The following is a 12904-nucleotide window of genomic DNA, read 5'->3' on the forward strand; positions in this document are numbered from 1 at the left end:
TCAAATTTTATTAAACTTCTTCTCTATTATAGCTCAATTTTCTTTTTTCCATATCAAGAATTCTGATTTTTAAGGACATTGAGGATGAAAAGGACGATAGAATTAGTGTATATGGTAATTACTCATTGACTTTATCCCATATTACATGCTTAATAGTCCCAAAAAATAATAATAATAATAATGTAACCTAATCTAATGTGATTGTGCATACTAAGTTGCTTCAGTTGTGTCCTACTCTTTGCAACGATATGGATAGTAGCCTGCCAGGCTCCTCTGTCCATGGGATTCTCCAGGCAAGAGTACTAGAGTGGGTTGCCATGTCCTCCTCCAAGGTATCTTCCTGATTCTCAGGGTATCTTCCTGACCAGGGTTTGAACCCTCATCTCTTAAGTTTTCTGCATTGGCAGACAGGTTCTTTACCAGTACCAGGGCTTCCCATATGGCTCAGCCGATAAAGAGTCCACCTCCGCCTGCAGTGCGCGAGACCTGGGTTCGATCCCTGGATTGGGAAGATCCCTTGGAGAAGGAAAAGGCTACCACTCCAGTATTCTGGCCTGGAGAATTACGTGGACTGTATAGTCCATGGGGTCACAAAGAGTCAGACATGACTGAGTGACTTTCACTCACTCACCTGTGAAGCACTGAAAACATTAAAAAATTTTCTGTGTATGTTCTGTCCATTCTTTTCTCATTTTTCTAATAATCATAGATAATAGTCCTACAGTCTTGAAGCATACACCTATTTATACACTATACTATATGCCTTTTAGCTCTCACTTAATCTTAACTTCTACAGTTAACTATACGTAAATTTCTCGCAAGACCTTTATGTCGGTGTTTCTCTAACCATTTTGACTGTCTGAGTCAGTTTTGCTAAATATAAAAATTTTTGGCTCATACTTTCTTTCAGTTTCTTAAATGTCTTAATTTTCTTCTAGTGTAACAGCTTGCTCTTGGAAAACCTGATACTCTTTTTTTTTTTTTTTCCCTAAATGTCTAAATAATTTTTTTTCTTTGAAATCCAGTAACTTTACTAGAATCTTTTGGGTTTTGTCATTCTGGGTTGATATAGTCTCTTCTTTTATTTCATAAATATTTTCTTGACTTAACAGCACTTAGTATTTATTCTGTTCCCTTGCCTTGATTTCCTTTTTCAGAAACTCTTATTGTCCATATATTCTTTGCCTACCTTCAATGTTTTTCACTTGCTCTTGAGTATCAGTAGTGGGAGTCACATGGGCTAGATTGTTGCAACCTCCTCAGTCTTTATGTCAGCCTCTTGCACTCAGCTGGTATTGAAGAGGGCAAAACTTCTCATTTCAACTGCCGCTCTCAAATTGTCCTGTTCTTTCTAACAAATTCTTGTTAGTTCCATTAAATGCCGCTCCATTGAGTATTTCTTTTTCTACCAACACAGACACTACTGTGTAAGCCTTTGGCCCCAGTTTGTAATCTGGGGTTGGTTGAAGATACCTCGTCAGCTAGTTTTGTTGTAAATGTTGTCAGGGTTCAGATTTTGCTGTTTACTTGCTCTGTTTTTTGTTTTTTTTTTTTCCTTTTAAAAATAATTTTTATTGAAGTATAGTGGCTTTACAATGTTGTGTTAGTTCCTACTGTACAGCAAGTGAATCAGCTATGTGTATACATTTATCTCCTCTTTTTTGGGTTTCCTTCCCATTTAGCATTTTTTTTTCATTTATTTTTGTTACTTGGAGGCTAATTCCTTTACAGTATTATAGTGGTTTTTGCCATACATAGACATGAATCAGCCATGGATTTACATGTGTTCCCCATCCTTACCCCCCCCTCCCACCTCCCTCCCCATCCCATCCCTCTGGGTCATCCCAGTGCACCAGCCCTGAGCACTTGTCTCATGCATCCAACCTGGACTGGCGATCTGTTTCACACTTGATAATATACATGTTTCATTGCTATTCTCTCAGATCATCCCACCCTTGCCTTCTCCTACAGAGTCCAAGAGTCTGTTCTATACATCTGTGTCTCTTTTTCTGTCTTGCATATAGGGTTATCATTACCATCTTTCTAAATTCCATATATTTGCGTTAGTATACTGTATTGGTGTTTATCTTTCCGGCTTATTTCACTCTGTATGATGGGCTCCAGTTTCATCCATCTCATTAGAACTGATTCAAATGTATTCTCTTTAATGGCTGAGTAATATTCCATGGTGTATATGTACCACAGCTTTCTTATCCATTTGTCTGCTGATGGGCATCTAGGTTGCTTCCATGTCCTGGCTATTATAAACAGTGCTGCGATGAACATTGGGGTGCAGTGTCTCTTTCAGATCTGGTTTACTCAGTGTGTAATGCCAGAGTGGATTGCTGGGTCATATTGGCAGTTCTATTTCCAGTTTTTTAAGGAATCTCCACACTGTTCTCCATAGTGGCTGTACTAGTTTGCATTCCCACCAACAGTGTAAGAGGGTTCCCTTTTCTCCACACCCTCTCCAGCATTTATTGCTTGTAGACTTTTGGATAGCTACTTGCTCTGTGTTTGTATGGGGATTTGGAGCGTTTGAGAACTATGCTGCAGTTGCTGTCTTTCCACACTGTCCTATATGGGTACATGTGTGTGTGTGTTTACAGTCTATATGAATCAGAATTTAAATAAATTGTTAAGTCTTTTATAATCTGTAGATTTTCCCTCTGTATTTTCCTCACTTTTTCCCTTCCAAATTATTAGTTGAAGAAACCACATTAATCCTGAAGAAAGATTCTAAAGATTTTGCTTACTGCATCTCTCTTTTTTTTAATTAATTGATTGATTTTTGGCTGCTGCTGGGCTTCAGTAGTTGCAGCTCACAGGCTCAGTAGGCACACAGGGCCAGCCACTCTGAGGCATGTGGGATCTTCCCTTCCCAGAGATGGAACCCACATCCCCTGCATTGGCAGGCAGACTCTCAACCCCTGGACCACCAGGGAAGTCCCATAGCATCTCTTTAGTATAGTTTAACATGTTCTTCTGTCTTCAGTGTTTCCTTTAAACTGGTAGGTGGATCTTGTGTCTTGATCATATTCAGGTTTCATGATAGGTTGTACACTTGAAAAACAAACAACTGAATGGGACAGGTCAAGGAAAGCAAATAATACAGGATCAGAAGCACTGAAGTGAGAAGCTCCAGTTGCAAAGTTGACATTGAAAACCAGGCAAATCCATAGAAACAGAAAGTAAAACAGTGGTTGCCAAGGGCTTGAGGACAGGGGGATGGGGAGTGACTGTTCATGGGGACAGAATTTCTTTTTAAGGTGGAAAAATTAGGTTATGGTGATGGTTGCATAACTCCTGAACAAAACCACTGAATTTAATACTTGAAAAGATGAAGTTTATGGTGTGTGAATTGTATTTCAATAAAGATGTTACCTTGAAAAAGGAAGTTAGATTTGAAAAGGAAGAGAGGGTTGCCTAATCTCTGGGACTGAGAAGAACTGGGTGCAGGTGCTGCTGGGTTTATAAGTGGCCTCTCACACTGGCTGTAGACTTATGTATTATTCTCCTGTCTACTGAATATACCCATTTGGATATTCTATAGGCATGTCAAACTCAACCTCATTGCTGCCCGATAGAATATAATACAAGCCACATGTGAGTTTTAATTTTCCAACAGTCAGTTTATAAAAAGTAAACTGGAATATGTGAGACTGATGTTACATCTTTTATTTAATCTAGTATATCTGAAGTAATATATTTCAATTTGTAATTAATATAAAAATTATACCTTCATTTCTCATGTAGGTCTTTGAAATTAACAACATACTTGATTCAGACTTGTCCCATTTCAGGTGTTTGATAGCCACAAGTAGAATATGCCCAGAATATTAGACAATGCAAGTGAAAAGGTTTAAAATGAAATTCATGAATTTGTTCCAAATTCCTTGATCTCAGTAAATGACCCCTCCTTTTAAGGATTATTGTCCTGTTTCCCTCTTCCTTACCATCCACAGCAGTCAGACTTCGTTCTACTGATTTTTATCTTTAACATTTTTTGCAAATGCATCTCTTCTTATCCAGTCCTACCTGTTGCTCAAATTCCAGGACTCCGCATTGCTTGCTAGGACTATTACAGTAACCTGTCAATGGGTCTTCCTGTTGTTCCTGCTTCTGCCCTCCATAAATTACTCTGCAGCCAAAATCTCCACCTCACTGAAAATTTTACCATGCCACTCCACCCCTCAATACCACCGAGTGGGATAACAGTATTTCAGTAGTCTGTGGCCCACAGTGAATACAGAGAGAGGACTCTTCGGGAATGCAGGGAAAGAAAGTAGATATCTTCCCTTACTCTTTTGAAAAGTACGTTTAGCATCTATTTCTTAATGGACATAACACAGTAGAACATGTAAATAACTTATAAATGAATGCCATTATACTGATGGAATATGATGAGGTCTAGGTTCCTCTGTACAGCAGACTCCCCATTTCCCCTTTCCCCCCAGCCTCTGCTTTTGGAAGCTTGACTATTTCAGATATTTCATATAAGTGGAATCATGCAACATTTGTCCTTCAGTGACTGGTTTATTTCACTTATCATGATGTCCTCCAGGTTCATCCACGTTGTTGCATATGGCAGAATTTTTTTTTTAAGGCTGAATAATATTTTGTTGTATATATATAAATATCTCTATATGTCTATGTGAATATATATGTATACATGTACTACATTTTCTTTATCCATTCATCCATCTATGGATATTTGAGTTCTCCTTGTCTTGGTTCAGTTCAGTTCAGTCGCTCAGTTGTGTCTGGCTCTTTGCGACCCCATGAACCGCGGCACACCAGGCCTCCCTGTCCATCACCAACTCCTGGAGTTTACCCAAATTCATGTCCATTGAGTTGGTGATGCCATCCAACCATCTCATCCTCTGTCATCCCCTTGTCCTCCTGCCTTCAATCTTTCCCAGCATCAGGGTCTTTTCAAATGAGTCAGCTCTTTGCATCAGGTGGCCAGAATATTGGAGTTTCAGCTTCAGCGTCAGTCCTTCCAGTGAACACCCAGGACTGACATCCTTTAGACTGGTTGGGTGAATAGAGCTGCAGGGAACATGACAGGTGTGGGGACAATGTCATTGTGGCTTTGATTTGTGTTTCTCTTTTGAGTAGTGATGTTGAACACCATTTCATATAACTCCTGGTCGTTTATATGTTTTCTTTGAAGAAATGTCTATTCATGTCCTTTGCCTGTTTTTTGTGTTACGTGTTTTACTGTTGAGTTGTGGGAGTTTCTTAGTTATTTCAGATATTAACCACGTATCACATAAAGGGTTTACAAATATTTTCTCCCTTTCCATAGATTGCCTTTTCTTCCTGTGGATTGTTTTCATTGATTCTTACTCCAGGAATCTTCCTCCTTTAGGTTAGACTAGATACTCCTCTTACCATTTCCCATAAAACATTGTGAATAACTCTGACTTGGCACTTACCTTATTATAGTGGAATTATCTGTCATTATATATTAGTTTTGCCTCTCTTCCAGCCTTAGATCTCACTGAGGGAAAGGATTTTGCATCAATTACTGTTTTTGTACTTCCAGCCCCTAAGACACACAGTTCCTAGCATATAATTGGTACTTGGATATTAGTAGAACTAAACTGACCTCTGAAATTTTAATGATTGAATTATCAAAGGTTACTGCTACTGCTAAGTCACTTCAGCGTGTCCGACTCTGTGCGACCCCATCCCTGGGATTCTCCAGGCAAGAACACTAGAGTGGGCTGCCATTTCCTTCTCCAATGCATAAAAGTGCAAAGTGAAAGTGAAGTCGCTCAGTCATGTCCGACTCTTCGCGACCCCATGGACTGCAGCCTACCAGGCTTCTCCGTCCATGGGATTTTCCAGGCAAGAGTACTGGAGTGGGGTGCCATTGCCTTCTCCTATCAAAGGTTAGGCCTAGGCATTAACCTAACTTAAGATAACTGAAGATGTAGGTCCATTACTAACACCAATGACTTCTTTTTTTAAAAAAATTAATTTATTTATTTTAGGGAGGGGGGATCGGGATGGGGAATAAGTGTAAATCTATGGCTGATTCATATCAATGTATGACAAAACCCACTGAAATGTTGTGAAGTAATTAGCCTCCAACTAATAAAAAAATTAAAAAAAAAAAATTAATTTATTTATTTTAATTGGTGGCTAATTACTTTACAGTATTGTAGTGGTTTTTGCCATACATTGACATGAATCAGTCATGGGTGTACATGTGCTCCCCATCCTGAACCCCCCTCCCACCTCCCTCCGCACCCAACACCAATGACTTCTGATTGAAAATTGAGTAGATAACAGAAATCTAGCATAGCGGTAGTTTTAATTTTCAGTTCAGTTCAGTGCAGTTGCTCAGTCGTGTCCAACTCTGTGACCCCATGAATCGCAGCACGCCAGGCCACCCTGTCCATCACCAACTCCCGGAGTTTACTCAAACTCAAGTCCATCGAGTTGGTGATGCCATCCAGCCATCTCATCCTCTGTCATCCCCTTCTCCTCCTGCCCCCAATCCCTCCCAGCATCAGAGTCTTTTCCAATGAGTGAACTCTTCACATGAGGTGGCCAAAGTATTGGAGTTTCAGCTTCAGCATCAGTCCTTCCAATGAACACCCAGGACTGATCTCCTTTAGGATGGACTGGTTGGATCTCCTTGCAGTCCAAGGGACTCTCAAGAGTCTTCTCCAACACCACAGTTCAAAAGCATCAGTTTTTCAGTGCTCAGCTTTCTTCACAGGGAAAAAAAAAGCTATAGCATACGTAGAATGCAAAAAGATAAGTATTGGGAATATAAACTCTACATGGACAGAGTTTTTGTCTGCTGTTTTCACAAGTCTTTTCCCAATGTGTAGGACAGCGTCTGACACTTAATAGTAAGTAACTGGTCAGTAAATATTTAGGCAACAAAAGAGTGAGCATAAAAAGGCACTCTTACTGCACACTTTATTAGGCTTTTAAGGTAAAAATTAAGTTTAAAACATTTCCTTATCTCTAATTCAATGTAAAATTGAGCACTGGGAACAAATAATCAAATTCCTGTCTTCTCACATTAGTTTATAGTTTTATAAAGGAAGTCTCTAGTAAGTATAATGGAGTATAATTTTATTTTCTCTTGTAGCAAACGAAGCAAAAAAGGAGATAAAAATGGAAAAGGCTTGAGACACTTTTCAATGAAAGTGTGTGAGAAAGTTCAGCGGAAAGGTACAACGTCATATAATGAAGTAGCTGATGAGCTGGTGTCCGAGTTCACCAATTCAAATAACCATTTGGCAGCTGATTCGGTAGGTAGATCATGCCCTTGATGTTGACTGTGAAAGTGATGCAGCAGTGGTACCTCTCTGAATTGTCTGTCAAATTGAGGACTCAGACGAGCTAGGGAATCCTCAAATTTTCCTTTACCTGAGGGTTTCATATTATCTATTGGGGAATTCTGTTGTTTTGATTTTTTTTGTTGTTTTGTTTTGAAAAGGATTCTTACTTATTTAAACATAAAGGTGGACAAGTATTTTTTAAATATCTTTGGGGGTTATTGAAGAAACATACTTTTTAAAAAGTATACTTTTTATTTTTGAATGACTTTAGATACATCTGAATCTTCCAGTATTTTAAGTCAGTAAGAAAATTTTATCTTATTTTTAATTGAAAAAATACTACATGAACATGTTTATAGAAATTCAGTTGTACCAAAGGCTGTATGATAAAAAATTTTTCTCTTCTACCACAGATTCTAATCTGATTCCACAAGGAACTGTTCACGATTACCAGATTCTTGAGTATCATTCCAGAAATTCTTTATGCACCTATATAATAAAATTTGTTATTTTAAACATAAATATGGTTGTGCTTTGCATGCTTCATTCTTAATTTTATTTTCTTAGTAATATATCTAGAGCCTCATTTTTAGCACATAAAAATCATTCTCATTTTTTTTTTAAATGGAGATAAATTTACATGCAGGGAGGGGAATGTACATGTCTTAAGTGTACAATTAAACTGTTAAATTATTTTTTTATTTATTGTGGCTAGTTTACATACAATAAGATGTATTCAAGTGTAAAATTCAGTGAGTTTTGACATTTGTACGCCCGTGTGAAGCCACCACCATGATCAGGACACAGAATGTTTCCATCATTCCCAAAGCCTCTTCCTGCCTTTTGTAATCCATCCCTCCCTCGCCCTTTAGCCCCAGGCAGCTGCTGATATACTTTTTATAAGTTAGTTTGCATTTTACTTAAATGTAGTCATACTTTATGTATTTCAGAACAATATTAAATAATAGTAGTAACTCTAGTCATATTGAATCTTCACTTCTTAACGTTAGTGGAAATATTTATAGTTTTGCAGCATTAATTGTGATAAAGGTTTTAAGATGGTAGTAACCATAACTTGATTTTTTTCTTAATGAACATTTCTTTTTGCTTAATTTAAAAAAATCAGAAATGGAGTTGAACTTAATCAATTCTGTCAGGAAGATAGCTTCCTGACATTTTAGGATTTTTACAATGGTATTCATGAATGAAACTGGTGGGGTTATTTGCTTTTGTTTTTATAATCTTTGCAATTTTTTAAATAACATTTTTTCCTTTATTCTGTGTTTCAGTAGCTCAGATGGTAAAGAATCTGCCTGCAATGCAGGAGATGCAGATTCGATCCCTGGAGAAGGGACTGGCAACCTACTCCAGTATTCTTGCCTGGAAAATTACATAAACAGGGGAGCCTGGTGGGCTACCGTCCATGGGGTCACAAAGAATTGGACATAACTGAGCAACTGATGCTTTCATATTCTATGCTATCCCAAACACAACACTTGGTTTTTACTTCTGACTCTGTTATTCTTTCAGTGTCTATGTCACGTAGGTATTTCTCCCAATAGCATAGTTTGAGCCTTATCCAGTGGGTACACATAGGCCCTCATAGATCCTGGCTCTCCAGCATTGGGACCTTGGTGCTCCCTTCTGACCGCACCCTTGTCTTTCTGTGCTGGGACTCTGCCTCTTTGGTCCTGTTGCCCTAGATGTATCCTTAGGCCAGGAATGTCAAACATGTTATGTGTCAACCCTGAGTAAATACAGGAGCTACTTGGACCTTAGGGTCAAGGATAAGGAGGCAGACTGGGCCTGGGTTCTATTACAGAGAATGCTGTGCTTGATTAGTGATATCTGCCATGGCAACACCCACTAGACACATGTCTGGAATGAAGATATTGGGAGAAGAGGCTGCAAACTGACCAGGTTCAGAAAGGGACAAGCTGTATGTTCCGTCCTTGCCTTAGGTGGTTGTGCTGATTCCCAGGCTGCATTGTCTCATTGGCCAGTTGACTGGGAAGGCAGGCTGAAGGCCATGAAGCTTCAACTGGCTTCCCCAGGGCCTGGAGGGAAGAGCACAGGCCCCAAGCTATCAGGAGCCTGGCAGGGAAGCCCATGCAGGGCCCCCAGGGATCTATGTGCTGCAGGCCATCCTGGCATTGACTCCTTATCCTCCGGAGTCAGGTTCATCCAGGCAGAGCCAGCTGGCTGGCTTCAAAGAGTTAGGTGCAACTCTGAGGTGAAAACATGTTTCCATGGCATATACACAGAAATAACCTTAATCTCTGGATAAACTCTCAAAAATCCCCAGTCCAGACTAAAATGGCTTATTGCCTATGTGCTACTGAGAAATCAAAATAGAGTATTAGTCTGACTTTAATCAAATTCCGCAATGAAGGCACACTGCTTTGGAAAGCGCTGCCTCGGGAGAAGGTACAGGGTGTGTGTAAAAGAATGTTTCTAGAAAATACCAAGGGCACCAAACATGACCCAGTTACCCTCCACACCCTTCCATGCCCCAGGCAGGGGCGCTGCTTCCCCCAGCGGACTCTGGGCCTGTCACGGTGCTCAGTGAGTGTGTCCAGGTGCCTCTTGAGCCCTGAGCCCTCTGCTTTTGGCTTGTGAGTTTTGGTTGCTTTCTTCAGGATCCTCTCCGTTTGCCATTTCTACTGCATCTCCTCGAAGGCCAACTGGGCCAAGGTACCCTTGTCCCAGGCCACACTGCTTCTTGTGCTTTTTATTTTTTGGCCACGCCCTGTGGCATGTGGGAGCTTACCTTCCTGAAAAGGGTTTGAACCTGCACCCTTTGCATTAGAAGTTTGGAGTCTTAATCACTGGACCACCAGGGAAGTCCCTCCTTTCTTGTTCTTTATACTCATTCTCATCGCTTCCTCAAGTTTTGCCTTGTCTTTGTCCTGTTCCTCCTCCTCCTTGGTCACACCGAGCTCTGCGATGCCTTTTAGACTCAAGAGCCCACTTTTGACCTGCTTGCCAGCCTCCATGGCACCAGTTTGCAATCAGTACCATCTTTGCAGTTTTGATAAGTAGTGTCATGCTGGCTTTATAAAATGAATTTAGAGGACTTCGCTTTCTCTTTCGCTTTACTCCATCACAGATTTAATGGCATGGGATGTCTAGTTTTGGTCCCTGCAATCTGATGGAAATCACCTGAGATACTCTGTGGTGATTTGGTGGGGGGGTTAGATAACTTTCTCCATTTCTTATTTGGTAATCCATCTGTTTAAAATTGCTTTCTCCCTTTGAGTCAGTTTGGTGTTTTTTTGTTTTCTTAGAACATTCTCCATTTCATCCATGTTTTCCAAATTATTTGCAATTATATTTCCCCAAAAAAAACATCTCTTGGATTTGTTTGTATAGACCTCCGGTTCTGAAGTTAATTTCTGTTTTTATCTGTATTTAATATTCTGTTCTCTTTCCTGAAGTTACTTTTATTATTTCTTTACGCTATATGCTTTATTTACTTTTATTTTCTTTGTTTTGTATTGAAAGTCTTTATGGCTGTTACTTTGCTCTTGTACACTACCCATACCCCCATTGATTCTGGTATGTTACTCTTTATTCTGTAACTTTGGCTTAAGAATTGCATTGAAAAGTTTCTTACAGTTCCAGGTGATAGGAATTTTTGCTTATTGTCATGAATTTTTACTTTTATTACCTGTGATCAGAAATTTTGAGTCAAACTGTTTCTTTTAGGGAGGGATTGCTTTGAGATTTTTCTTGTGAGCCGTTATATGGTGATTTCTGTTTAATTTCCCTGGGCGCTTGAAAGTATATGGCTTTCTGAATTTGAGTGAGCGTGAGAGTTCTCTGAATGGTCTAGCAGACCCTGTGTGACCTGGCCCTCTACTACCTCTCGTCGCCTACCAGGCACCCTCTCAGTTACTACAAGCAGTTACTACACTACATGTGTTCTTTGCTGGGGATTTCCATGTAGTTTCTCTTCTCCATCTAATTTTCACTCAGATGTCACTAAAGTGAAGCATTTCTTCTTAGCGCTTTTCAGTATCTAACACACATTTTTAATAACCACGCCCCCATCCCCACTCCTGAATATAAGCAAGGATTTTTCTTTCTGTTGATTCACTACTTTGTTTTTCTCATGATTTGGAAGCTCTGTGGTCTGTAGTTCTTTAGAGTTATTTTTATTATAACTTCAGTATTTTATAATTTCAGTAATTTTAGTATTTCATTTCTTGAGTTATCACCTATGGACTATGATTGATTATGGAGGAAAAAATAAATCCATATGCCTGTTGTATTCCCATCTCCCATCTTTCCCCTCTACCACAGGATTCAGTTGAATATATTAGTGGCCGTTGTTAAAAGAAAATTATAGTTGTTTTTATGACTTTGAATATATTGTGCTAAAATTATTGCATAGTTGATCTGTTTTGAATAGTTCATCTGCTTTGAATTCATATTCCTTCCAGTATCAAAGAAGAGGAAATCGGGTACTTCCCTGGTGGTCCAGTGGCTAAGACTCCTCGCTTCCAATGCAGGGGGGCCCTGGTTCAATCCCTGGTCAGGGAACTAGATCTCGCATGCTCCAACTAAGAGTTCGCATGCTGTGACTAAAGATCCCACAAGCCGCAATGAATAGTTCGCTCGTTTTGCAACCAAGACCCAGCGCAGTCAAAAAGTACTTTCAAAAAACAAAAGCACGAACTATTTCTAAAAAAAGAAGGGGAAATCAGCAGACTTGCTGTTGCCTCCTCCTAACATCTGTTGTTATTTTGTCATTGTTTCTACAGTATTGGGATTTCTAATATTTACATTCAGTTCTATAACTTAAAATCTCCCTTTTATTTAAGTTTACTTCTATATTTAAGTAGATTTCATTGTTGTCCACCATCTTTTCTTATCATGGCATTTGATTGGTTGGATTCAGTTCTTACGAACTGCCTGTCCACCAAAAGATAAGGGGCTTTCCCACAGTGTAAGTTAACATACTTTCTGTTATTATAAAGTCTTGCTACCAAGAAAAAATCAGCTGAACGACACAGTGTGCCTAGTGATTTATATGATTACATTTTGGTGCAGGTTCACCATTTTCATTTTTTGCAGATCAGCACTAGTGCGTGGACCACATTTTGAGAAGCACTGCTAACTAGAACTTAAAGGATGCATCCTTGACTTTTCAAAGTCTGACATCCTCAGAGACACTACAGGATCTTAGCCCACTTTAACTCCATTACCCCTTTCTCCTATATATACTATTCAGTTCAGTTCAGTCGCTCAGTCATGTCCAACTCTTGGCGACCCCATGAACTGCAGCACGCCAGGCCTCCCTGTCCATCACCAACTCCCGGAGTCCACCCAAACCCATGTCCGTTGAGTCGGTGATGCCATCCAACCATCTCATCCTCTGTCGTCCCCTTCTCCTGCCCTCAATCTTTCCCAGCATCAGGGTCTTTTCAGATGAGTCAGCTCTTCGCATCAGGTGGCCAAAGTATTGGAGTTTCAGCTTCAGTCCTTCCAATGACTATTCAGGACTGATCTCCTTTAGGATGGACTGGTTGGATCTCCTTGCAGTCCAAGGGACTCTCAAGAGTCTTCTCCAACACCACAGTTCAAAAGCA

General features: G+C 39.7%; 1 protein-coding gene across 8 annotated transcripts in view; it reads left to right on the top strand.

The window, feature by feature from the left end:
- The window catches only part of TFDP2 (transcription factor Dp-2), a 192638-nt gene that overhangs the window by 156711 nt on the left and 23023 nt on the right, over window positions 1–12904 (top strand). For all 8 annotated transcript variants that reach the window (XM_043474217.1, XM_043474216.1, XM_043474220.1 and 5 more), the window contains one exon: window positions 7118–7280. In XM_043474217.1, the coding sequence (XP_043330152.1) occupies window positions 7118–7280 (163 nt within the window). The remainder of the gene's footprint in view (window positions 1–7117; window positions 7281–12904) is intronic.

Source organism: Cervus canadensis, chromosome 7, assembly GCF_019320065.1.
Source record: "Cervus canadensis isolate Bull #8, Minnesota chromosome 7, ASM1932006v1, whole genome shotgun sequence".
Lineage (NCBI taxonomy): Eukaryota > Metazoa > Chordata > Mammalia > Artiodactyla > Cervidae > Cervus > Cervus canadensis.